At 36.4% G+C, this 27,906-nt stretch overlaps 1 protein-coding gene and 1 pseudogene across 7 annotated transcripts in view; both read right to left on the bottom strand.

Moving 5' to 3' along the window:
• The window catches only part of DOP1A (DOP1 leucine zipper like protein A), a 138,696-nt gene that overhangs the window by 65,931 nt on the left and 44,859 nt on the right, over window positions 1-27,906 (bottom strand). For 5 of the 7 annotated variants that reach the window (XR_011650088.1, XR_011650089.1, XM_058307087.2 and 2 more), the window contains 5 exons: window positions 26,964-27,084; window positions 25,135-25,254; window positions 23,246-23,360; window positions 22,168-22,401; window positions 17,187-17,808 (listed from right to left, as the gene is read on the bottom strand). Coding sequence is in view for 4 of the 7 variants with exons in the window: in XM_058307087.2 (XP_058163070.1) it covers window positions 17,187-17,808; window positions 22,168-22,401; window positions 23,246-23,360; window positions 25,135-25,254; window positions 26,964-27,084 (1,212 nt within the window). In the remaining 3 variants the exon portion in view is untranslated. Of the gene's footprint in view, window positions 1-17,186; window positions 17,809-22,167; window positions 22,402-22,830; window positions 22,861-23,245; window positions 23,361-25,134; window positions 25,255-26,963; window positions 27,085-27,906 lie in introns of all 7 variants that reach the window. The other 2 variants (XR_011650087.1, XM_058307086.2) reach the window with 1 other exon arrangement.
• Window positions 249-2,246, bottom strand: LOC105746529 (DET1 homolog; annotated as a pseudogene).

Here is a 27,906-nt window from a genome sequence, read left to right as displayed (position 1 = left end):
TCTCACAAGGAAAAGGCAAGAGGAACTTAAATCAATCAGCATTTGGATTATAGACAATAAAAGAATTTAGTTAGGCTGAGCCACCCTCATTCCTCTTCTCTGGCTCTCTCTCATTTGAGGCATACCAATTGAGAACCAGACAAATGCAGCTGGTAGTCAGAGGCTTTGCTTTGGAGTTTACTGAGAAAAGAAATCTTGGAAGTCCTGGAAGTCCTGGAAGACCACAGAAACTGGCTTTGGTGAGGCACCTACGTGCAGCAGTGTTACATATGGAAGTTGATAACATACTCAACTTTAGTCCTCTGTACTGAATGGCAAAAGGCTCAAGAGGGTGAAAGGTAAAGTCAACAAGGTGTCACACTAGGAGGCTGATAGGGCAGCCCAAGAGGCCTGCCTAGATCTCAAACTTGAGCAGACCAGAGTTCCTGGCATAGAACCTGATAGGGCTATCTCCACAAGCTTGGGCTGCGCCATGAGAATTATTAGTTTGAATATATCCACTTGTCATCATAGCTAAATAGAGATAAATCAAAGTAGGAGCTACCAATGTAAGACTAGGTTCTGATAGGAAGCTGATCTACCAGCCAAGAAACTTCCTCTGTGTCCGCCATATTTGGCATTTATAATAGTGTCCGTGAACCAGTGTTAGATCTGTCTTGTTAAATTGTTGCTGGAACTTGAGCAGGAAAACAGGACTTCACTGTGCAGGGTAGTATTACAGAAGAAGTCACAAAGTTCTCAAAGAGTTCCCAAAGCTCATTTGACATATTCTCTAACACAGTAATCACTTCTGTTGTCACCATATTATACATCACAAAGACAAAAGCCTGTGATAGGACTGTGACCCACAGTGTCACAACATCCTCACCTGTATAACTGATAAATAGATGGTTTTCATCCAGAAGCTGCATTTTCCACATGGGTAGCTGTTGCAGTTTGTCAAAATACTGGAAGAAATGCCTCTTGACCACTGCACTACTATCCTTTTCTACCTGGTATTAAATTAATAAGTATACCAAAAGGAAATGTTTCAGGGAGTTGATGAAAGGATCCCTAAAGGGGTTCATCATACCTGTCTAACTGTCCTGCCGTACTGTACCTCAGGGAAAATAGTTGACAGGTTATCCTCATAGCAAAGTGGCCAATGGTCTGCACATCAATGAAAGTGCCTTTGGGACTGGAAGAGGTAGATGGTCTGCTGCTGCACTGACAAGAAGGACACCATGTTCTTGTGCAAATACAGCCCTTGGTTGTGTGACAGGACCACTCTTTCACACATTAAAGTGCAAATATCACACAAATGGCCAGTGTGAAGGTCAACATTTTAGTTTGCAAAAGGCTGCCAGAGCAATATACCAGAAATAAACTGGCTTATACAATGGGATTTTATTAAATTTAAAGCTTACAGCTGTATGCCCAAATCAAGACATGATCAGGCGATCCTTTCTCCCCAGGCTGCAGCTGTAGGGGAATCAGGCACATGGCCCACTCATCTCTCCCATTTCTTTTAGGCCTCATTGCTTTCAGCTTTGGCTACTCTGTCTATGCCTTTTCTATCTTCTAGGTTCACTGATTTCGACTTCTGGAGGGTTCTCTGTCTCTCTGGCTTTTTATTCCTCCATTTAAAAAGGACTCTAGTAGGTGGATTAGGACCCACCCCAGGTCATACAAGCTAGTCGAAGGCCCTTAAATGACGTAATTTAATCAAAAGATCCCACCTATGATAGGTTTACTTGCACAGGAATGGATTAACCCCAAGGATGTGATTTTCTGGAGTCTACCCAGCTTCAAAGTATCACATCCATGATATGAGGGAATAGTTCTCTAGAGGGGAACATGGGTTCGGGATCACTGACTCACTGTTCTGATACACCTCATAGAAAAGATGAGCATCAATCTGGGAGGTAGGGAGCAGAGTCCACTATGATGCAACTGCAGTCATCAGTGAAGAGGCTACATTCTTGGTTTAGGTGCTTGCCATTGGCTGCCACACTGGCAATGTGCAGCAGGACAAAAAGTATTCAAAGAGCCGGCCCTAGATGTTCACTGACTGTTGGTCATTGCTGTTGGTCAGGATATCCCCCTTGTATCCCTGCAGTAGGTCTTCTGTTGCCTGACAGACTGGTATTCATAAATTTTGAGAGACATCTGGTCTTGCCTGAACAGATGTGCTGGCATTCCAAGCAATGAATGACATTTTGGTTTTGGATTCTTTGAGTTTTGATGATCGAAACATGATCCATTATCATAACTCTATGAGGCCCAGCCTCAAAGGGCTGGAGTGAGTGGGCCCTGGCCCTGCCTCCACCATGCATCCAGAATCCCTCTTGCCATGCTTGTTTTTATCAAAACAAATCTGCTGCATATTATCTAGATATATTCAAATATGTTCTTTTGCTTTAAAATGCCGATTTTAGAAGTGTTGTACCTTCAAAATTTGAAATTTTTTTCAAACACATATCTTCCATATGAGTACATGTGACAATCTATTAGGTGATGAAATTTTTCCTGCATCTCAGCTATAATATAAGGCTATGAAGGAAAATTTACATCATATTAGCAATCAATATATCTTTATTTTGAACATTTTGGAAAGGGGGATGTATTTATTTCATAATTTATTACTTGTAAGTTTGGTAGAAGTTGATAGTAATTTTCATTAGTAGTAGCTATAAGTCCCAAAGGCTTTTGGGATGTCTATCTAATTCTGATACTCACTTGTCTCCAGCTTAAGAGGTAGGTGTTTTGCTTCCAAGACATAAAGTTGCTGGAGGTAGAACAAACAGGGAAAGAAAAGGGCCTCTTACAGACCAGGCAGGCAGGAAATGCAGTGAGAACGGTTTATCACCTCTATCTCTTCTGATTTTTCTTTACCTTAATCTCATCCAAACCACTGCTAATGGCTTACTATACATTTTTTTCCCAGTTTTAAAAAATCTTTATATTTGTTCATAGAAAATATACTTATTGCATTTTCCACTTAATATAAGCATTCTCTTTAATCCTATCACATGTCTCTTTTATTATACTTCTTTGGACATACAAAAGGTTTCTTAAATTTTTTGAGCCTTTTAGTTCTTTAACGGGAAATGTTTTAAAAGAGCATACATCAAGACCATGCTAATAACAACAATGTCTATTTTCGGTTAGCTTCTTCCTCTGGCTTTGGGCCATGTTGGAACTTCAAATGGAAGCTGTTTGAGATTCTATTTATTGCCTTGGTCTGTGGGACCTGTTAAATTTATTCATTCTTTTTATCTAGTTTACCAGGTCTTCAAAATTTTACAATTGTTAAAGCTGTTTCTAAGCTTTATTGTGGCTAGAGTGATTTTGTTTAAATCAGCATCTCTATTCATTTCTCTTTAATATCTGTTAAAAGGATGCATATCCTTAATATATGGAGGCATTACCAGACTGCTTCCTTGTGTGGTTAAAAAACCCCAATTTTTTCAAAGACAAACTTCCTTTTTATTTTGTCATATGACTTTCTCAACTGCAAAAGGAGAAACTGTGCCTCTGAAAACATTATGTCTCTGAATTCTTGCTATAAATAAAGACAGGTGGTAACTGGTCAATTTCAGAAAATTCTCAACTTTTAGTTTGGGTCAAATAGTTTATCAAGGATTTTTATTGATATTTATTTTTCCAAAGCTTTAGTCAAGTAGTCTTCTGATCAGCTTTCACATCTCCAAATTTATATCTTGATGAACTTCCTAATATCTCCTCTGAACACTTAAATGTCTAATAGGTATTTCAAAACAAAAGTACTGACTTACTCCTACTCCCCACTGCACTAAATGGCACCACACTTGACTGTCCAATTCAAATCCAGAGTGTCCCCATCATTCTTGATTCCTCACTATTCCATCCGTAAATCCTGCCGTCTTTCAGTATTAACATTTTCCAGTTTCTGTGAATTGATGCTTTAACTTCTATAGGTGTCTTCAGGTGGCCAAGACCCACACATATATCTGCTATACCTAGATAATCCTCACTATAGCCTGCCTGCAAGTAAATAATCCACCACTTTCCAAAGTGCCATTTACAAATATTGCCAGCAAATCCCACTCTAGTGTACCTCTGCTCCACCCTTGCATGCTTCCTACAGAAACCACAGTAAAGATACTTTCTCAGTTCCAATTGCTCTCTCTCTCTGCCTTGTGACAAAATCTGGTGTTATCCCCACATGGCCCTATGTGGCATGCTGCCCCTTCCCCAGGGAATTGTGAATATAATAAATCTTATAAACTCTCCTAGGGTCCACTCTCTCTCTATGTCTGGCCTTAACATACCTCACACAAGGTAATACATATAAATCACTTCCCCCCTCCAAAATAAACCTCAAATCTGATGTCCAGAATATATGCTGAAGGTGTCTGTTTCTTGTGATCTCCTTTGCCTTCACACTGGCCCATACCATCACCAATTCTGTTGAGTTATTGGAATAGCCTCGAGTCTTCCTGTTTTCATTTTTTAAAAACAAATCAATTTTATTGATATATATTAATAAAGCATACAATTAATTCAAGTTTCATTTTTTAAAAAAATTTATATTAGGTGTATATTTTCCCTTCACAAACCACCCTATTATTACTTCCTTGTATTAGTATTGGATATTTGAAATAACTCATGAATGAACATTCTTATACCTATTATTAACTATAGTCCATCATCTATCTGCAATAGGGTTCATTGTCTTGTACAGTTCTATCTTTAAATTTTTTTCTAGTAATATATATATCCTAAAATTTCCTCTTTTAGCCACATTCACTTATACAGTTCATTGCTGTTGATTACACTCACAATTACATGCACCATTACCACCATCCATTTCCAAATGTCACCATCTGCCTAAATAGAAATTCTGTACAAGGTAAGCATCAGCTCCCCTTTCTTTAACCTCAATCTACCTCCTAGTAACCTATATTCCATATTCTACCCATATGAATTTGATTATATCATAACAGTGAGATCATACAATATTTGTCTATTTTTATCTGGCTTATTTCACACAACATAATGTCCTCAAGGTTCATCCATGTTGTTGCATGCATCAGGGACTTCATTCCTTTTTATAGCCAAATAATAGTCCAGCATATGTATATACCACATTTTGTTTAACCATTCATTAGTTGATGGACACTTGAGTTGCTTCTATCTTTAGACAATTGTGAATAATGCTGCTGTGAACATCAGTGTGCAAATAACTGTTCGAGTCCTTGTGTTCAGTTCTTCTGGGTATATACACAGCAATGGGATTGCCAGATTATATGGTAATTCTATACTCAGTGAAATGGTCTTCCATAGCAGCTGCACCATTTTACATTCCCACCGCAATGAATAAGTGTTCCTATTTCTCCACACCGTCTCCAACAGTTGTATTAATAGTTTTCTGTTTGTTTCTTTTTTTTTTCTTCCAACTGTGGCCATTCTAGTAGTGTGAAATGATCTCTCATGGTTTGGTGTGAATTACTTTAATATTGTAGCTAGTGATATTTAGTGTCTTTTCACGTGCTTTTTAGCCATTTATATTTCCTCTCTGGAGAAATGTCTATTCAGGACTTTTGTCTGGATATTAAATCCTTATTGGATATGTGGTTTCCAAATATTTTCTCCCATTGAGTAGGATGCCATTTTATTTTCATGATAAAGTGCTTTGATGGCACAAAACTTAAAAAATTCTCATTAAGTCCCATTTACCTATTTTTTCTTTCATTGCTCGTGCTTTGGGTGTAAAGTCTAAGAAACCACTGCCTATGAAAGATCTGGAAGATGCTTCCCTACATTTTCTTCTAGGAGATTTATAGTCCTGGTTCAAATATTTAAGTCTCTGATCCATTTTGAGTTAATTTTGGTATATGGTGTGAGATAAGGTTCTTCTTTCATTCTTTTGCATATGGATATCCAGTTCTCCCAGGACCATTTGTTGAAAAGACCATTCTTTTCCAGTTGAGTGGATTTGGCAGCCTTGTTAAAAATCAATGATCATAAGGGTGAGGGTCTATTCTGAACTCCCAATTCAATTCCATTGCTCGATATATCTATTCTCATGCCAGTACTATGCTGTTTTGACCACTGTAGTTTTGTAATATACTGTAAAGTCAGGAAGTGTGAGTCTTCCCACTTTTTTCTTCTTATTCAAGATGTTTCTGACCATTCAGGGCCCCTTACCTTTACAAAGAAACTTGATAATCGGCTTTTCCATTTCTGAAGAGTAGGCTGATGGAATTTTGATTGGGATTGCACTGAATCTATAAATCAGCTTGGGTAGAATGGACATCTCCACAATATTCAGTCTTCCAATCCATGAACTCAGAATATCCTTCCATTTATTTAGGTCTTCTTTAATTTCTTTTAGCAAAGTTTTCTGTGTACAAGTCCTTTACATCCTTGCTTAAATTTGGTTAAATTTATTCCTAGATATCCTCCTCAGATTGCGCATTATTAGTTTATAAAAATATTACCAAGTTTTGCATGTTTATCTTATATCTCACCTCTCTGCTGGTCACATTTATTAACTCTAGGAGCTTTGTTGCAGATTGCTGGGACTTTCTATATATCGGATAATGTCATCTGCAAATACTGAAAGTTTTAGTTCTATTCCAATTTGGATGCCTTTTATTTCTTTTTCTTCCCAAATTGCATTGGCTATAACTCTTAGCACAATGTTGATAACAGTGGTAATAGTGGGCATCTGTGTCTTGTTTCAGATCTTAGAGGGAAAGCTTTCAATCTTTTACCATTGAGTATCATGTTAGCTGTGGCTTTTTCATATATGCCCTATATCATGTTGAGGAAGTATCCCTCTATCCCTATCTTAGAGTATTTTAGTAAAGAAAGGATGTTGGATTTTACCCAATGCCTTGTCTACATCAATTGAGATAATCATGTGGTTTCCCCCTTCAAATTGTTAATGTATGTATAATGAATTAATTTTCTTGTGTTGCACCACCCTTGCATACCTGGGATAAAACCCATTTGATCATGATGTAAAATTCTTTTAATGTACTGTTGGATTTGATTTCCAAGTATTTTCTTTTTTTTTTAAAGATTTATTTTTATTTATTTAATTCCCCTCCCCTCCCCCGGTTGTCTGTTTTCTGTGTCTTTTTGCTGCGTCTTGTTTCTTTGTCCACTTCTGTTGTCGTCAGCAGCACGGGAAGTGTGGGCGGCGCCATTCCTGGGCAGGCTGCACTTTCTTTCCTGCTGGGCGGCTCTCCTTATGAGTGCACTCCTTGCGCGTGGGGCTCCCCTACGCAGGGGACACCCATGTGTGGCACGGCACTCCTTGCGTGCATCAGCACTGCGCATGGGCCAGCTCCACACAGGTCAAGGAGGCCCGGGGTTTGAACTGCGGACCTCCCATGTGGTAGACGGACGCCCTAACCACTGGGCCAAAGTCTGTTTCCCTGATTTCCAAGTATTATGTTGAGGATTTTTGCATCTATATTTATAAGAAAATTTAGTCTGTAATTTTCTTTTCTTGTAGTATCTTTATCTGATTTTTGTATTACGGTGATGTTGGACTCAGAATGAATTAGGTAGTGTTCCCTCCTCAATATTTTTTGGAAGAGTTTGAGCAAGATTTATATTACTCCTTCTTGGAATTATTGATAAGACTCACCTGTGAAGCCATCTGGTTCTGAGCTTTCCATTGTTGGGAGGTTTTTGATAACTGATTCAATCTCTTTACTTGTAAGTGATCTGTTGAGGTCTTCTATTTCTTCTAGAGTCAGTTTAGGTGGTTTGTTGCTTCTAGAAATTTGTCCATATCATCTAAGTTGTCTAATTTGTTGGTATACAGTTGTTCAGAGTATCTTCTTAAGATCTGTCTTATTTCTGTAGTGTCAGTAGTAATATCTCCCTTCTCATTTTTGATTTTTACTTATTTGTATCTTCTCTTTATTATCAGTCTAGCTAAGGATTTGTCAATCTAATTGATCTCAAAGAAACAGCTTTTGGTTTTGATTTTCTGTCAATTTCATTTATTTCTGCTCTAATCTATTATTTCTTTCCTTCTGCTTTCCTTTTTCTTGTTCCTCCAATAGTGCAGTCATGCCTTTGATTTTAGCTCCCTTTTTTTTTAGTATTATTTTAATTGTAAGTACTTAGGACTATAAATTTCCCTCTTAGTATTGCCTTTGCTGCATCCCATAAGTTATGATACGTTCTATTCTTGTTTTCATTTGGCTTGAGATATTTATCAATTTCTCTTGCAATTCCTTCTTTGATACACTGATTGTTTAAAGTGTGTTGTTTAACTTCCATATATGTGTGTATTTTCCAGCTCCTGCCTGTTATTGATTTCCAGCTTCATTCCATTATGGCCAGAGAAAGTCTTTTGTATAATTTCAATCTTTTTTGATTTATTGAGACTTACTTTGTGACTCAACATGTGGTTTATCTTGGAGGATGACCGATGTGCACTTGACAACAACGTCTGTCCTGTTGTTTGGGGGTGTAATGTTCAGTATATGTCTTTTAGGTCTAGTTCATTTATCACATTAATCAAGTTCACTTTTCCTTATTGATTCTCTGTCTAGATGTTCTATTTATTCATGAGAGTGGTATACTGAAGTCTCTAACTGTTACTGCAGAGACATCTAATTTCTTCCTTCAGTTTTGGCAGTGTTTTCCTCATGTATTTTGAGGTACCATGGTTAGATGCATTAGTATTTTTGACATTTCTTCTTGGTGGATTTTCCCCTTTTATTAATATATAATGTTCTTTGTCTCTTATAACAAGTTTTTCATTTCAAGTCCATTTTGTCCAATATTAGTATAGCAATGCCAGCTCTTTTTTGGTTATAGTTTGCACAAAATATCTTTTCCCAACCTTTCACTTTCAGCCTGTTTGTATCTTTGAGTCCAAGGTGAATCTCTTATAAATAGCATATACTTGGATCATGCCTTTTTTTATCCATTTTGCCAATCTGTCTTTTGATTGGGGAGTTTAATCCATTTATTAACATTCCATGTTAATACAGAAAAGGCAGTACTTCAACTATTTTATTCTTTTATTTCTGTAAGTTCTATCTTTTTTTTTTTAACCTTTTAGTTACTCTGATTGAAAATCTTCATTTCTTCACTCTACTCCCAGGCTTTCCCTTCTGTATTTTCCTTTCAACCTGTAGCACTCCCTTTAGTACTTCTTGTAGGGCAGGTTTCTTGTTGACAAATTTGCCCAGTTTCTATTTATCTGTCAATATTTTAAACTCTCCCTCATTTTTTGAAGGACAGTTTTGCTGGATAAATTATTTTTGGTTGGCAGTTTTTCCCTTTCAGTATCTTCAGTATACCATTGTCTTCTCCCCTCCATGGTTTCTTTCATTCCCATGAGCTCTGTTACTTTTCTGGTCAGAATTACAAATTATTCTTTGCACTCATTCAGTGTCTTCTTGTCATTTATCTCTTTAACCACACTGTCTTTCAACTCATTAATTTGATTTGGAAATTTGTGCACACCTTGCTGATTAGGTCTCTCTAATTCTGCATCTCTTCTGGGGCTTTGATATATTCCTTTTCATGGGCCATGTCTTCTAATTTCTTAGTATGGCTCATGATTTTTTGCTGATACCTAGGCATCTGATTAGGATGGAGTTTACTCAGATGCTCAATTTCTTTCTCTTTTGTAGGCTTTTAGTGGCAGGACACTGTGTGTTACCACTGCTCTTGGATTCTTAGCTTGACCTGGATTGTTAGGATTGTCCTACTAGTTGCTTGAAACTGGGCACTGGACCCAGTAATTGGTTGTGGAGTTGCTTCTTAGGGTCTTGGGGAAGGAGGCTAGAGAGGCCAGAAAAAGCTTCTCCTACTTATTTTTAATTTTCTTGAGTACACTTCCTTGGTCTGCTGGCAGATGGTGCTCTTTGGCAGTTCTCAGTTCAATGCCTGGTCAGAGTGTATTTGTTGCAACATAGACAGGATCAATGTGATAGTACTTCCTATCTGGAGGTTATGAGCCTTGTAATTCAAACTTTCTCTGAGACGGTTCTCCAGCCTTCTCTGGCAGCCTTCTCTGGCAACCCCCTCCCTTTTCCCAGGTTGGAAATATTTCCAGTCCTCTCTGAGTCCTCAACAATCACTCTCTGTTAGTAGAGGAGATTTTGAGGGTTGTATCTTTATCCCTTGCTGGCTCCATGCAAACAATAGCACAGCCCCACCTGGCCTGGAAGGGCTGCTGGGATATAGCAGACTGAATTTGTGGGTCAGAACCAGAGTCAGCCTTAGGCTGTGTCCCTCTCTCTCCCCTTTCCTGGGGTGGTAGATCCCTGAAAGCTCCATTTTCTGTAGTAGTAGGCCCAGAGGTCTGAGATTTCTGAAGTGTCTTTAGTGTGGGGGATGGTGTCAGCAGCAGCAGCCACTGGTTTCAACTCACATTTCTGTTGTCATGATTTCCCTCCTTTGTCCCTTTCTCCTCTGGGTGGAGTTTAGCCTTTGCCTGGTGTCCTAAACCTTAGATCTTTTCCTAGGCTGTTTCAGTCTGTCCTCTAGCTATTTTTCAGAAGGAGAAAGTCCCATGTCTTTCTAGTCTACCATCTTCCCGGAAGTTTCCCCTCCATGGTTTCTGAGGAGAAATCGACAGTCTTATTGCAGATCCCTTGTGTTTGATTACTGATCTCTTGCTGCCTTCAGAATTGTCTTTATGGCATTTGATATTCTGATTAGCATGTATCTCAGAGTAGGTCTATTAGGATTTATTGTTAGGAGTATGTTGTGCTTATTGGACATGTACATTTACATCTTTTATAAGCATTGGGAAACTTCCAGCCATTATTTCCTCAAATACTATTTCTGCCCCCTTTCCCCCCTCTTCTTCTGGGACACTCATGCATGTATGTTTGTGCATTTTGTTCTGTCATTAAAACATCTGAGACCCTTTTCAAGTTTTTTCATTCTTTATCTGTTCTTCTGTCTGTAAGATTTCATTTGTTCTATCTTCTAGTTTGCAGATTCCTTCTCCCTGTTCAAATCTGCTGTTGTATGCCTCTAGTATATTTTTAATCTCTTCTATTGTGCCTTTAATCTACATAGTTTTTGTTATTTTACACTTACCAATTCTTCTGTAAGATCTCACAATGTGTTATTATTCTTTATTGCTTTATTCATATTTTCTTTCATCGTCTTGAAATGATTTAGGATATTTGTTTGAACATCTTTGATTAACTGTTCCAAATTCTTTGTTTCCTCTGAAGTTTTGTCTGACTGCACCTTATCATCCTGTTTCTTAGTATGGCTTGTAAAGTTTTGTTGATGTCCAGACTTTGGATTATCTTGATGAATTATTCTTAAGGTAAATTTCTCTCTCTTGTTCAGGGTTTTATTGTTGATTGGCTTTGTATTAAGGCTTTTCTTTGACACTTAGTTCAAGTTATTCTAGACTATTAGAGTAGCCCTTGTTTGTTCAGATTTTTTCAGCTTGTCGTCATCTGATTCTTGCCCTGGATATAAGGTACAATCTTTTAGGACTGCACTTTTTGTGCAATTGTTTTACCTCCAGGAAAAAACTTCCTTTCTTCTCTTCCTTCTCCAGGAATCTTCATCTGTTCCCAAGTCAGTATTTCCCAACCAAAACAGGGCCAGGGATCCAGTAAGAGGGTGCAGACTGGCTCCAATGTGCCCTGGGGAGGGGATCAAAAAGGAAGCCAAGGCAGTAGACTTGGCCCAGTGGTTAGGGCATCCGTCTACCACATGGGAGGTCCACGGTGCAAACCCCGGGCCTCCGTGACCCGTGTGGAGCTGGCTTATGTGCAGTGCTGATGCGCTCAAGGAGTGCCGTGCCATGCAGGGGTGTCCCCCGCATAGGGGAGCCCCATGCGCAAGGAGTGCGCCCCGTAAGGAAAGCTACCCAGCACGAAAGAAAGTGCAGCCTGCCCAGGAATGGTGCCGCATGCACATGGAGAGCTGACACAAGAGTGCAACAAAAAGAAACACAGATTCCTGTGCCGCTGACAACAACAGAAGCAGACAAAGAAGACGCAGCAAACAGACACAGAGAACAGACAACCGGGGTGGGGAGTGGGGAGAAGGTGAGAGAAATAAATAAATCTTTAAAAAAAAAAGGGGGGAAGCCAAAAGCTTCTTTCACAGCTCTCCAAAGCTGTGCTTTCCTGCCTGTCCAGCAGATGCTGCCCTTGAACAAACTGTTCCCCACCACCCTGAGGAGGTACTGCATCTCTAAATCTCTGCCTCTGAAATAATGGCTGCCATTGCCTTTGTCTGGGGTGGGTTGAAACAGTAGGTCACAACTGGGACCCAGCAACCTGAATTTGCTAATCAAAAGCTGTGATCTATGTTCTGTCATGCCTACCCCTGTTCTTGGGGAAGAGCTGTCCATCAGCAACACTCCCTTCCCCCAAGGAGGTATTGTGTTTTTAAATCTCCACTGTCTCTGACCCTGTTTGGGGTGGGGTTTAAACAGTGGTTGATACCACCTTTGTCTGGAATGGGTTGAATTAGTAGCTCAGAGTAAGGATTCAGGGACCCAAATTTGCTAATCAAAAGCCATGATTGGTGCTTGGCTATGTCCACCTCCGTTCTTGGGGAAGAGGAATTTTACATTCCTTTCTGTCAGCTAGTTAGGGACTGGACCCCCAGGTGGCTTGCCATGAGAACTGGGGATGGGTGCCAGCAGTTACTGTGCAGAGAGAACTACATACTATTCTTTACTATAGCTTATCAGTCCCTTCCTCTCTTCCCTGGATTCTGTACAGTATTTCTCTGGCCTCTGGAACCCTGGAACAGTTGTTTCAGGGAATTTCTGCCTGTTTATTAGCTATTTTGGTGGAAGAACTGGTCCTTGCGCTCCCTACTCTGCCATCATCCCTGAAGTCTTTTTATCCTACTACAATCCATTCTCCACACAGCAGTCTGGATCAAATCATGTCTTCCCTGGTCTAGCACCCTTTACTAGATTCCACTGCACATAAAATTAAATCTCATTTCCTTTTATAGTCTCCAAGGTCATAAGTGATTGGGTCCCTTCCCACCTCCCTCACTTCATCTCCCCTACTATTCCCTTTTTCTTTAACTATCTCTAGCTACACGGTTCTTCAAATCCCTCTGTTCTTTAAACCTCCAACAAGTTTCTTGTTTTGGGTCCTTCATATTTGCAATTATTGTTTCTCTTTGTAATTATTCAGATATCAAATATGACTTTCATGTGGATACCCTAAATAAATTACCCACCTCCCACAAGCCCCAAAATATAATTCATTACTTTGTTTCTTCCTATCCATAGCACTTGTCCTATCTGAAAATTATCCTTCATTTCTTTCTTTCTTCATTCATTTTTGTTTTTCATTGTCTGCCTCTTCCTACTAGAATATAAATTCTAGGGAAATGGTCAACTTCTGTATCATTCACTGCTATATCCCTAGTGCCTAGAACAGTGGAAATAATTTTCGTCATATAATTCTGTTTTCAGAAGACATAGTTCAGAAAATAAAAGTTTTGAGTCATGCTGTATGTGAATTTAAAAGTATGAAATTAAAAAAATGTTAAGCTGCATTTACTTTACTGCAAATTAGAAGATGTGCTTACAACTTTATATATCATGGTATAGAAATCAGCCTAACATTGTGGTTCTCAAACTTGAGCATGCAATACAATTACCTGAAGTGTTTGTGCTGGCCCCTACCCCCCAGAGTTTCATATTCAGTATGTTTGGGTTAGAGCCAGAGAATCTGCATTTCTAACAAGTTCCTAGAAGATACTGCTGCTGCTAGTTCAGTGACCACACTTTGAGAACTGGCCAAGCATAATGTCTATTTCCATGTACAAGTATTTTGAATTAAGAGCTATTTAAGAAAGCACCCCAATATAAAATTAAAACACCCTGTGCTTAGTTTGGCAGGGTTAAGGGAAAACACTAAGTACACATATGGTTTGTTCTTCAACGTTCTCAATTCAGGAATCATAAAGTAAGCGATTGCCCTGAAAAAAAAAAATGCATGCCTGATATAGCATTCCCTTTCTAATTTCTTAGCTTCCTATCCCATCCTAGACAATGGTACAAGTCTAAGGTTCTTAGAATTCTAACTTGGCCTCCTGTTATATGTTAGAAGCCTAAAATAGGTAAACAATTAGGACAAGCTACAAAGTCCGGACTGTCTATCTCATTCTTAAATGGTGTTTACTTAAGTAAACAAAAAACTGTACCCTCTGTTGTAACTGATAAAGTACAATGTTTTCTTGTATTATTAAAATAGTGAAAACCCTTCATCCCTCATTTAGCTCAGATACTAAAACCACTATATGTGTTAATCAGAAAAAATTGTGCATGGAAATGAGAACCCTCCCCAGCAGGCTGCTTTTAAAACAATAACACAGGCTCAAGCAGTAAGGGGGTGGATCTTAACCTACCCTGTGAATTGCATGTAGCCAGTATCATTATTGGCTTTGGGTGGGGTTTGTGGCAAAGGCAACTTTCTAAACAAATACCACTTGAGTTTTAGTCACAATTGCCAGAAAAAACAAAGTGCAAGGGAAGAACAATGGACTGTTGTGAACTGCCCTCTGTGGAGAAAAAATCTGTGGAGAATATCTGGAACACCTGTCAGCTGTAACAGCAGGTTATGAACATCACCCATGAGTGTCCATCATGTTCACTTCAATGACTGTGACAATTACCTCACTGGATGAAACATAATGGCCGAGCACAGACTACAGCAGCATGATGGCAAGTAGATTACATCTGTCCCCTCTCTCTCTCAGAAGGGGCAAGGTATGCTTTCAGTGCTGCAGAGACACTGCAACAGGACTCTTGTAACCTTGTAACTGAATCCTTACAACAATGGACTAAGTCTAAATTACAAGTTAAAGTGCCAGCTGCTCCAAGCCCAAAATGGGAAGTAATAATAATTTGTTGTTGCCTATGCTTCAAACTGTATAAACTGGAGAAAATGTCATTTTGATCACTGTACTGGTCTACGTAGCTCTGCTAATTGGTAATCTTAAATCCATAAAAAAATCACCCAAAGACACTGTTATAAAACCACAGTTAATTATCTAAAATCTCCTATGCCAGCTAAAACTCTATGTTTATAAGTCCATCACATCACTGTCAATCATTAATGCCATTAATGTTTAATGCTGAATGTATATCTTATTCCTTTTCCTCAGACTCCTAGAAGTGATAACCTCACAATGCACCCTAAATTTCCTGATTAATTCCTATCCTTACCACAATTATAACTCTCATTCTCCTATCAGCAGCTCCACACATCTTCCATGCAATAACTCAGTTTATCCAGACAGCTGTCCAAGATGTCACTCATTATCATGTATGTGATCTTCTCCTGCTGCAAAAATACAATGCCAGCTGCCAAGCCAGAAGTCAAAAAACATCTAAATTCCACAATGCCTTCCTGCTCTCCCTCTCCACCCAACCATATCAAAGAGAGTTGAAAACTTTAGCTCTCCCCTGCCCCATGACAAATAGCAGATAACCCCAAACCCTTACCCCTGTCCCTAACCCAACAGGGTATACTAGGCACCTGTGCAATCTTAAATGAAACTTGTTTTTACATTAACAGAACTGGTCAGACCAAAAAAATCCTAAAGTCTTAAAAAATATATATAGAAATCGTTCAGAATACCTGAAATAATAATTATGAAAATTAGTCATGGTTATTCTCATTCCTTTTTTATTTTCCTCCACCCTTAAAATGAATCCTTTTACCCATTATAACACCATTATTAACAGTGTTGCTGCTGCTTCTTTTTGGTCCTTATCTCTTAACAGCTTCTTATCTGATTCATACACTGAATTGTACAGTCAGTAACCCAGGAATATGTAAATGGTGTCTTTCTGCTGTGTGAACAACATCATCAACCCCTGTGGGACCCGAAACCACAACCCACTGTACAGGATGGATGGGAACTTCTTTTCTCTGCCGCTTGACAGCAGGAAGTAGCCAGATTGAGCTGATGCCCCAAATTCCCTCACCCTCCCATTCTGCCCAGTACTGTATGCCCAATACCCAGGTCCCCCATTTATATATATATTGTTTATATATACATAAACAAAAAGTTAGGAATTTTAGAGGTTTGCAATGATTACCAGGTCATAAGGCTGTGTGGCTCCAGTGCAATCGACTGAGCAAGCTGCCTATGTGTGGAAGTCAGTGTCTCTCCCCCCAAGAATGAGCCATATCACCATGGGAATGGAGCAGATAAGGACCCTCATCCCTTCCAGGCCATCAAACCCCCTTGCATTCCAAGAAAAGTCTACTTCCTAGCCCACCACCCTCAAGCCATACACAAAGAGAATTCACTTTTACAGCCCTTTATTGACCCAAGGCTGTACTCTGGTCCCTAACCCCCTCCCCATGAACTAACATTTTCCCACCTATTGATGTACTGTATAAATTCACATCTGCACCTTCCATGAGTGGGCTGAAGTCTGTTCTTCAGACCCCCTCTGTTGGGAGAGCTTCTCAATAAATACATTTTCTGCCTGTGGTCAATCAGTTTCTGTTTCCCAGTGAACGCCATTTTTCTCGAACATTATAATTTCATGATTTTATAAATATCACATGCAAGTGTGTACATTCTTAGAATAACTAAAATATGGCATAAAATGATGAAAAGAAGGGAAATTTCTTCTTTAGTCTTTTGTCCCACAACTTGTTTTTTGTTACATAAACTTGATTAGTCTCTTTCTGCACATAAAGCCATGTAAAATTAAATGGGGTTAGTCATCCTTGAAGAAATAACCAACGTTAGCAAAAAGTCCTTGAAGAGTATAAATTTCACTAAACAAACATGATTAGTTTGTATTTTATTGGTAATGTTAGAACTTTCATTAGCTACTTCAACCTTATTTTTTGATCTTAAAAAATTACCTAAGTATATAAAAACATTTTAACAAACATGGAACTAGCCATAATAAAGGAAACCAGTGGATCTAAATGTTACATTACTTTTCTCCAGAGAAAGGAAGTGAGTTTCCTTCTTGCAAATAAGAGTCTATTCATTTGCAAGAAAACTGTTTTAAAAAACAAAATCTTCCAACATGTCAATCTTCCCATAACTAGTTATCTCACTTTTAAAAATTCTCCAAATTAAATTAATATACTTAAAAAAATTAACTTGCTAAAAAACCCTAGTTTTAACATCCAAATTCTTTAAAAAAAATGCCACACCAAAAACTTTAAATATATATAAAAAGGAAAAGACCTTACCAGTCTCTGATTTTTCCGAATTTAACTCTGATGTATGGTTCCCCTCAGCAATGTAAACTGGGAAACTTGAGCACTCCAGGAAGAGCTGACAGGCAGCAAGGAAGGCTGAAAGGTATTCTTTTGAAGTTTTGTGTTTTTTCATGTTTCTATCTTTCACGTCTCCATGCGAATCCTTGTCCCATTTTGAATTCTCTCCTTGTTCTCTACTGAGATCCCCTTGATGATCTGTAGCCAAAGGCTGAGACAAGGCCTTACTCTGTATGATATAGAGGTTGATAAGCCTGGTTATAAACTGTTGGACATACTCCAAGCAACACTGCATTGCAGTCTTTTGAGCTGTCTTCCCACTTTGGCTTGCTGTCCCCTGAGTGGTTATGGAAGGGGGATGGATGATGGTTTCTTCAGATCCCATAGTGGATGCTGTTTCTGTCTCGGAAGATGTGCTACCAATTGGTATGGCAGCTGCGCCCTGCCCCTCATGCAGTTCTCGGTCGATGTCATCAGTTCGGTCTGCTTGATATTGTATAAACTCAGTGAATCCACTTTCTGATGATCGGCTACTTGGTGGGTTTTCACCATCTTCAAATACTTCAGCGGGATTTTCAAGAGCAACTGCTAATACCTGGTGGAGATTTTAAAAAGCAAAAGGCTGAGTAGCTAAAGGTATATACTTAGGAATTAGAAATTTGAAATGGCCTCCTTTTCAAAGAAGTCAGATTTAGATTAGACTCTTCACAATTTAATGTACATATTCTTTTGAGTCTCTGAAACAGTTTCTATACTGATTCAGATATTTATGATAATAAATAGAAATATCGATATAGTTCGAACAAATACATTACTATCAATTTAGTCACCAAGTATTTATTATTCACCACATGCATAGTATAATGTTAGGTTCTTGAGGAAAAAAATAATTATATATACAAATCTCCAAGATTTACTTCCTTGTTTTCAAACAACTAACAATTTATTCAATCTATGAAATCATTTTCCTAATGTTTAAATAATGCAAGGAATGAGACATGTAAGGTTAAAATTAAATTTTAAAGGCTAAAAACAAAATCCAATAGGTCATCTGTTCAGTAACATATTAATGTGAAATTTTGTCTGAAAAGTATAAAGTACTTATTAAATGTTATTAATCTTACATTCTTTTAACAAAATGACCGGTTACTGAACTCATATGCCAGACACTACATTAGATATTAAGAATAAAAGGAATAGTTTATAATGTAGAAGATCTGAGATAATTAATCATAGTATAATCAAACAAATGAACCAGCACTAGAATAAAGCGGAAATGGATTAACATTCCATGGATTAACCCTCTCTATAATAATGATAGGACCAGTATAACCATCAGGCATATTTTTTTTGGCTTAAATAAACAAAAGTTGTCCATATCATAAATTCCTTGGGTGATTGTGCCAGGGTATAATTGAATGTTTCACTGAAAAATGATCTTATTAATATATGAATTAAATGATTTGCAGCCCTAAAGCAGGGCCTCACCCAATATTCCTTCCTTCTGTAAATGACACCAACATTCATCAAGCCAGGAAGAGCAATTTAGGAGTCATTCTTGGTAACTTCTCCACCTTTCCCCCTCTTTTTCCCTCCCCCTACATCCATATCAGTATAGGGTGAGGGCCCTGAGTCAGCTAGGGCTCTTCATTACCTAAGTGGTGCTTGGCAAGTTAAATAACCTCTCCATATAAATTTGCTAATCTGTATCATTAATAGGACAATAATACTTACATCTTACAGTTGCTGAGGAATAATGAAGTACACTGAAAGTGCCTAGCATTTAGTAAACACTCAATAAATGTTAATGATCACTTAACACCCACCCTTACCAATCCTAACTAAGTCCTATTGATTTCTTCCCCTAAATATATTGCTAATTCACCCATTTCCCTCTACCTACACTCGCTCACCTTGTTAGCATAAGTTATTACCACCTCTCACCTGCATTACTGCAGGTCTCCCCACATCCATTTTTGTTTCTCAGATCCATACTCCACACTGCAGAAAGAATAATTTTCCTAATACATAAATCTGATTATGTTAACTGCTTTTTTCCCCTCAGTGTCTTCCCATTGCTCCTAAGATAAAGAATAAAAGCCTTAGTACAGTGAACAAGGCTCTGTAAGACTTGGTCCCTGCCTACCTCATTAGCCGTATCTCCTACTCATTATTTGCACAGTGCTCCTTCCAGTCTACAAGGCTTTGTAAATGCTTTGGCTCTGTTAAGTGCTCTTTTCTTCCTACTCCACCCCACCAATTCCTCTGGAGCTCTACTCAAACATTCCTTCCTCAGGAATGCCTTCCTTAACCCCCAATCTCAGTTAGGGGACCTATTTTCCACATTTCTACCACTCTAAGATTTTTCCTTCACACATTTGTCCTAACTATAGTTAGATGTGCAACTAGTTAATACGTATCTCCCAAACAAGAAGGAAGGGTTGAGAAGGGAAGGGACTTTACCTACTTTACTGCTATATACCCAGTACAACTTGCACAGAGTGAGTGCTAAATGAAGAGAGAGTGCTTTCTCAATTTTAAAGGTAACTAAGATTCAGGGAAGTTAAAAAAAATTTTTGCCTAAGGTTATAGTAGACAACTCAGTAGTTAGTAGAAGGGCTCAGATTATGTGATCTTAAACTTCATATTCTTTTCACCACAGTATACTGCTGTATCTGTAACAGCAAGAGAACGTTTCATATTATAATGCCAAAGTTTAGAGGTGGTAACCATCAGTATTGAACTTATTCATCATTTTTTTTCCTTTGAAAGGTTAACAAACAAATATCTAAAATCTTGTGCAATTAAATATATTTAAAAAAGAAATCTTATTCAAATGGTAAAATTGTCATTAGTCTATTACTATAGTTATTTCAGTATTTTTTAAATACAAGAATCAATCATAAAACAACAGATACTACAATAATAGATATAAGATATGAATTCAGTTGAACTTATATACATTTATAAAGTTTAGTTGTATGGTCTACATTATGTAATTATGTTTCAGGTTATTTTATAATAAAATGTCTTTCTGAATATTTGGGCGTAAGATCCCATTCACTTATTTTACAAAAACACACCAAAAGTAGTGACAAAATCAGATTTGTAATTTTTTAAAGAATACTTCCTTGACTTACACTTTCAAAAAAAGTGATATTGAAATACCCTTAGATTTGTAATATGATCAATTTTCAGATATTGCAGTGAAGATAATACCACTGTGTTCCAGTAAACAAGAGAAAGAAGATATATGTCCTGGGACCATAGGCGATAACCAAATAGAGAGACAGAAAAGTATATTCTAAGATTAATGAACTCTAGGTTAATAAATTATTACATATTTTTAAAAAGTACACTATATAATTATACTTCATTTACCATGAATTGGAAGTTTGAGTTTACCTTACCTATACCCTTCAAAAAGGGCCTCCATATGTTTTCTGCATAGTAAATATTCATATTATTTGAATATACTACTGAGAGAATGGTAATGTCCTTGCCCCACTTTTACTAATCTCATTCAATAAAAACCAAAGCTTCAATAGGAGTTAGTACCTGTTATAGTTTTATTTCTAAGATGATCCTAGAAGCATAAATTAAGAGAAAACAGCACAACAAATAGAATTTGCCAACAACAGCAGACTTATGTATCATATATAAATAATAGGTAGAATGAAAGAAAAATAATAGAGACTGATTTTAGTGTATATAGGATAACTCTGGGATATATTTAAGTTGACTGAGGATCAGTAATACTCATTTTGTATATGAAGGGCAATACATTTAGAGGATTAAGAAAAAAGTTTTGAGATTAATATTTGATGGAAAGGTTGTATGACATCACCCTGATGTTTGCCTGTCTGAAAAAGACAACTAAAAAACGGGGAGGTATAACTATGCATACCCAAGATTTAGGTAACTGAATCTAATAATCTAGAAATTTAAAAATCTTTGTTTTAACATAGTGCAACTGTGCCTAAATTCAGTGAAATTATTATTCTTATTATTCAATTCCATTGAGCATTTCCACTAATATTTACCAAAATATTTTAAATTATAAACTTAAAAAGCTTTTAAAGTCTTGATTTTTCCACAGGTGTTCCATAGGTGTTTAAGTGTGCTACCAGTAGCAGATGTTAAAATTATTATAATAGTTTAATTCTATTCAACATCAAAAAGTATTAAAGATTTGGAAGACTGAGGAGGGTAAAAAGATTTTAGATTTCAAGAACAATTTAGATGTCAAAATGTGTAATGAAAAGGACTAGTGAAGTTTATATATAGACCTGCTATCCAATAAGGGAGCCAATAGTCACTGTGGCTACTGAGTATCTGCAATGTAGTCAATTTGACAAAGGACCTGAATTTTTAATTGCATTTAATTTTAATTAATTAAAATTTAAAATGAATAATTTAGTTATTAGAAAGCTTTTCACCATGTTTAGAATAACTTGGGTATGTGAATCTACTTTTACAACTATAAATTTTATGAACTCTAAATACAGATGGTGTATGTATGATAAAAATTAAGCATTTAAATGGAGATGTGCTGAAAGTGTAAAATTCACATGGGATTTTGAAGAATACAAGAAAAATCTAATATATCTCACATTTTTTATATTGATTACATGTTAAAATAATACATTGATACAATGGCTAAAAGAAAACAATATTAAAATTAATTTCATTTGTTTCTTTTTAGTTATTTTAATGTGGCTAGCTGAAAAATTTAAATTACACATGCCACTTCCATTATATTTCTATTGTAAAGTACTGATATAGATAATTAAACTCCATTAGAGCCAAAAGCATATTAATATGGCTTACTGACACAAAACTTGGATCTAAGAAAAATTCACCAATATTTAAATGCTTAGTGACTTCACTCAGAAACTTATTTGCTTTGAAGAATTCTAAGTGGACTGGCACCAAAAATAATAGCTAACGTTACCTTTTTGTCTTCCCATTCTTTAACCGAGTTGTTCTGCCCTTTTGGGAACTGGAACGTACCCACGGTGCCGGCAGATAATAAAGGAGGTTGAACCTTGCTAAGGATCTTTGAGCAGAGTCTGAGTGAATCTGTGAGTTCAGATAAGCGCAAGGTCTGGAGATGGCTCGTCAGAGCAGAAATCATCCTGAGCAGCAATTGAGGCAAGTGTTCTGTCTGGATTTCAATGTAAGTCTCCTGAAAATAAAGGTGGAATGAGAAAAGTTTAAATAATGTATAACTGAACCTAAAAGTTAAATTATTCCAATTGCTTTTTTTTTTTTTTAGGTGGTACTAGGGAGCTTGAACCCAGGACCTTATACATGCAAAGCAAGCACTAAGCACTCAACTACTGAGCTACACCTCTTCCACTAATTACTTTTTTATCTATATAACTAAGACAATAATTTTAGTCACCTACAATGCTTTATATGTATCATGCTCTTAACTAACTTTATAGTCATTTCACTATTGATGACTTATAAAATTTCTATTTCAAAAGTATCAATTTAAGTACTTCAGAGCATATATTATGAAATAACCCATTTTATCTGCTACATTACTTAAATTATAATATAATGAAAGTAAATAAAATCAGTTAAAAACAAAACAGGCTGAATGCCGTACCTGACACAGCACCCTCATACTTCTAGTAGGCTTCAAAATGAGAAAGCAAAGAATTGAGGAGAGAAAAATGTAAGGGAAAGATTCCAGCATTCTTCATTTTAAAAAATAAATCTTTAAAGAATATAAATGCAGCATTAGACCACTATATACTAAACATTTAAGATTTTATAACATGCCATTATAAAGTATATTCCATGTGTTATAAAACACTTGCATATGTATTACATATAATATATATCAGAGGACAAAACACTTGCAAAATTTTAACTAAAAAAAAAAAAGATATACCAAAAGAGAAAATTTTCAATTTATTTTTAAAGATGAAATCTGATTTGAAGATGAGGTTTGTCTCCAACATGAAATGGTTGAACTGTGTTATTAGCTTTGCTCAATATTTTTGACAAGGTGATCTTACCAAAGAAACTATATCCAACAAAAAATCCACCAGTAAGCAGAAATTGGTCAGCTGTAACTCAGATGACTCACTACTATCTCCAGGCCCAATCTGAAGTCTGGAATGCAGTGTCTTCCTATAAAGATTAAATTTACTTTATTAAGTACAATCAAGTGATATGAATACATATGACAATATTGTCTTTTAAACAAATGCCAAGTCAACAATAGACACACACACAATAATGTTCTTGTGATGAAAAACATTTCCTTTCCCCCAGGACATTATTGTACATCTATGTGGAAAATTCCCAAAGCCAGATTCCTAGGCTTCACTTTTCCTTGAAGCTCCCATTCTGCATTTCCACAAATTACATCTGTGGACACTTCATGTTCTTTACCCATGTTCTGGATGCATCTCATTTTCTTGGACTTATTTCCCATTGCTCCTACTAAAGATATCATTTCTAGTTAAAATGCATTATTTGCTACTTGATTTCCAATCTCAGGACATTTGTACGTATCAATTTATTCTCCTGGACTGCCTCCAAACTCATTCTCTTATATCCAGTGTGCATCCATCCTTCAAGGTCTAAGATCAAATGTTACCTCCTCCAGGAAGCCTCTTCTGATCCAAGTAGCAGAGATCATTCCTCCAACAAACATTCACATTATATCACATAATCTTATATGATTGTACATTACCTTATACTCTGAAGATTAAAGGTGACTAAGAATTTAATAAAGTCCTTTACCAGCAAAGAAATAAAAGCATGTGTGTAGACAAGCAACTGACAGTGTGAGAGGAGTTGATTCTGCTCGGAGCTTTGAGGGAGTCATGGAAGGCTACTGAAAGGTGGATGACCTCTGTATAGTGCCATACCAGATGGGCAAGGAGTAAGAATGTTTTAGAAGGAATAGCATGACTGAAGGCTGAGCAGTAAGAAAGTTAATATGTGTTCAGGAAATAATTCAGGTTAGCTAAAATGGGTGGAAGTGTGAGTTAATGAACGTAGAAACGAAGGTGGAAACAGAGGTAAGGGCCAGATTGTTAAAGGGCACTCATAACGCCTTCGTGTACCTACTACATTTTAGTCAAACATTTGTAATTTTTAATTTAATGCTAGGCATATGCATGTACATGTCTTACTTGTTCCCACTATAAGGTTTTTGAAGACAGGGACCATCTATATGCCTAGCACAGTTTTTTACACCTGGATGCTCAATATTTGCTGAATGAATAAGCGAACAACTTTCTAAACCATTAAAGGGAATATGTATATCATCAGTATTTATATTTTTAAAAGACTTCCAATCCTGAGATAATACCTGATCAATGTAGTGATGTAATGGCTTACTTTCAAACTGTATAATCCCAAGGTTTAAGAGATTAATCTGGTTCTGACAGGATTTGGTCTATAATTCAGGCAGAGATTCCATTCTGATTTACAAATCTTCTAAACTTTTTAGACTAATTTTTACTCTTTAGATGATAAAATGCTTTTATCCACTCACTGGTGACAATATGGGATGGTTCCATGGCTTTAAAAGTATAAGAGTGACCAAAGAGTTTTTTGTTATTCCAAGCAGGACACTTTAAGAGTGTCCTGAGGCAGCAGCCACAAATTTGCTTCCTTCTTCACAACAAAGATAAATTGGATCATTATAAGGTGGAGAGGGATAATCTTTCATCTGTGCTGGTGACTAAATAACTTATCTCTAAATTCCTTCCCATTTCTAAGATCATATGATCAATGACTCTATTTCCTAGAGTGACAAAGCCAATTAACAACTGTCTATAGCAGTAGTAGAACATACAGAAGAACATTCGTTTCATAAGATTCAAGAACTTAAAAGAATTGTAAGCTTTGGATGTTATAAAATTAAAACTAATGAAACAGTTTAACATACCTACAACATTCTTCAAACCAACGTGCCACGTAATCCCACATATAAAAAGGTTCAAAGGAATTAAAGAGAAGGTTGGCAGTTTTAATCAGCTCTGCTGTTTTCTTATTTTCCCTTAGTTTACTAAAAAAGAAAGGAAAAACAGACAAAAACTAACAAATATTAATCTTTATTTTTTCAAATTTAAAAGTGAGTTCAATATTATTAGGGCTGTACATATTCCTAGACAGTGGCTAGGAAATTTATTAAGCAAAAAGATTGCAACAAATAATTATCTCCTGCCACTCTTATATTATTCTGTGTGCACTCATTTTACCAAATTTGAGTTTTTAAAAGTCAAATTTATGATCAAGATAAGAAAACAGCTGTGTTACTGCAAAAGAACAGGAAGCTTTTTTAACTTGAGGGTCTGGCTATTGATTTAGCATCAAATTCTTTTATTTCCCTTGGCAAATATAAACGGTAATTTAATTTTTATTTATTTTTTAGAAGATACTGGAGATTGAACCCAGGACCTCATACGTGGGAACCAGGTGCTAAACCACTGAGCCATACCCAGTCCCAGTAATTTGATTTGAATAGCCTTGATTCTAAAAAGTTGTGTCTGTTTTTCTGTGTTGTTCAGGAATTTGCTCAAGAAGAGTTGTTTATTTTAGCCAGTTTAAATCAAATTATTATAATTAGCTTGGAAAACAACAAAAAGGACTACTATTCTAAATAGCAATTATTACTAAAATTCACCAGGTAAAAATAATTTCAAGTTGGGACTCCTTTAGCCTACTATCACTTAGCCACTTTCGTTCTCACTTCTATCCTTTTTAACCATTAAAACAATAGGTTTTCTATAGTGAGGTTTTGTCAATAAAAATAGAATGTCATGGCAGAAAAGACTAATGAAATATTTTGTGGGGCAATATAATTCCTCAGCAGAGTGCAGAATGAATTGAGTACTAGGGTAGTCAAAATTAATTTCTCAAAAAATTTAAGGGATTATATTAATCAGAAACAAAAAATTGCCTTAAGATGTTTAATAAATAAAAGTATGTTTTAGGAAACAGAGGGTTATCTTCAAAGTCTCACCAAGAAGCCACCAATGAAACAAATTATGTAAAAGTCTTGAAACCTTTGCCATATTATATTTATAGATGAGAATGGAAGAGTAGAGAAGAAAATGGAAGGCTTTGCCAGCATGTATCTATCAGTGACAGAACAGGGTATACTAATATTAAATGACTTGTCCTAGGCATTCAAAAAAAGAAGTATCCTGGAAGGAAGAAATAACCATAACTTGATTTAAAAAAAAATATTCTTTAAAGAACATCTGGTGCCCCTTGATTCACTTAACTCTACTTTCAAGTCTTTTTCTGATCTATGATTTCATCTCCTGAGTGTGTCAAGTCACCAAGAGGGAAAAGCCCATGCAAACAACCAGGCCTGAATACCAGGCCGGGTACAACTCACATTACTAACTGCTATAGTTCAGTTAGTCTTCTGTGTATTTAGTAAGAGAAAATAAATTCCCTGGAGCCTATATCTTCATGTTAACTACTAAAATTTAGTTGTCTAACCAGGTGAAGTTGAGAATGGACCCTAGACTGTGGTGATTCTGCTATATAGCAGTCATGTTGAAAGTTCCTATTTGAAAGACCAGTGCAGTCACACTATTATAAAAGATCTTTCATATTATCAAAATACAGTAAAGTTTTAAATCACATTTGCTTATTTAGAACATAAACTTCATAGAGTAAGATTTCCAGTCATTATAATCACTTCAAATTAAACATTTATAATGAGGACACCTTTATGTCATGCTTAATTTTTTGGTAATACACCTGCTTAATTGAGCATGATCCTTGCTGAAAGGAGGTTCCATTTGAAGATCCAGTTCTGCCTTGCATTGAGAATATAATGTTCTAAACACTTCAATCAAGACATCTTCCAGAATGACAGGTCCTAAAATAAATATACATATTAAAGGTAAAAATTAGAATTAGTAAATTGTGATTGTCTAAAAATTGGCTCAACTATACATTTAAAATATTTCCTTTCAGAGTCTAAACTAAATTTTACATTTGGAGAAACTAATTATAAAATAGTAAATAACTGAATAAATGTTTAAAGTATAGGGTGACATAATAGAAATTATGCAATCAGGAATATTGGTTTTGCAAGTTAATATCTGAGTTACTTAGACAAGTTATTTAACTTCTTTAGTTTCATCATCTGTATAATGAGGATAATACGAAACTTTTAGGGCAGTTGTATGGGTTAAGAAAATATAAGACATTTAACACAGTTCCTGGAATATAATGAGTAGTCAGTAAATGTACTTGTATTACTACTACTGGTACATTGAATAATACTAAAATGTAAAAGGTCAAACTTTATTGCTATAATAAATGCCAATTTCCTTGAAAGAATTTCCTGAGCTTCATCTATTACCACTTAATAGCTAAAATAAACTCAGCTTGTTATTTTTATATTTTAAAAACTTCATATTTAAGAGTTAAGAGGACTTATGCCTATTTGCTTAAACAATTGCATATAATTTGATAACATTACATACTTTATGATTTCATTTTATTGTTGCTGATATTTATGTTTTTTTCTTAATTTCTGTCTCAGGCACCATTACTATCTTCCCAGTAGACAGCATACAGAAGAAATATACAATGAAGAAAGGGAAAACACAGAAAAAAAAAGGAGGGGAAGGAAGTGAGGGATTTAACCCAAATATCTTTTTTTTGTGCTCAAGTCCTTGAACTCTCTATTTTA

The sequence above is a fragment of the Dasypus novemcinctus genome, chromosome 11 (genome assembly GCF_030445035.2).
Source record: "Dasypus novemcinctus isolate mDasNov1 chromosome 11, mDasNov1.1.hap2, whole genome shotgun sequence".
NCBI lineage: Eukaryota > Metazoa > Chordata > Mammalia > Cingulata > Dasypodidae > Dasypus > Dasypus novemcinctus.
This window is presented reverse-complemented; position numbering and strand designations above follow the sequence as displayed.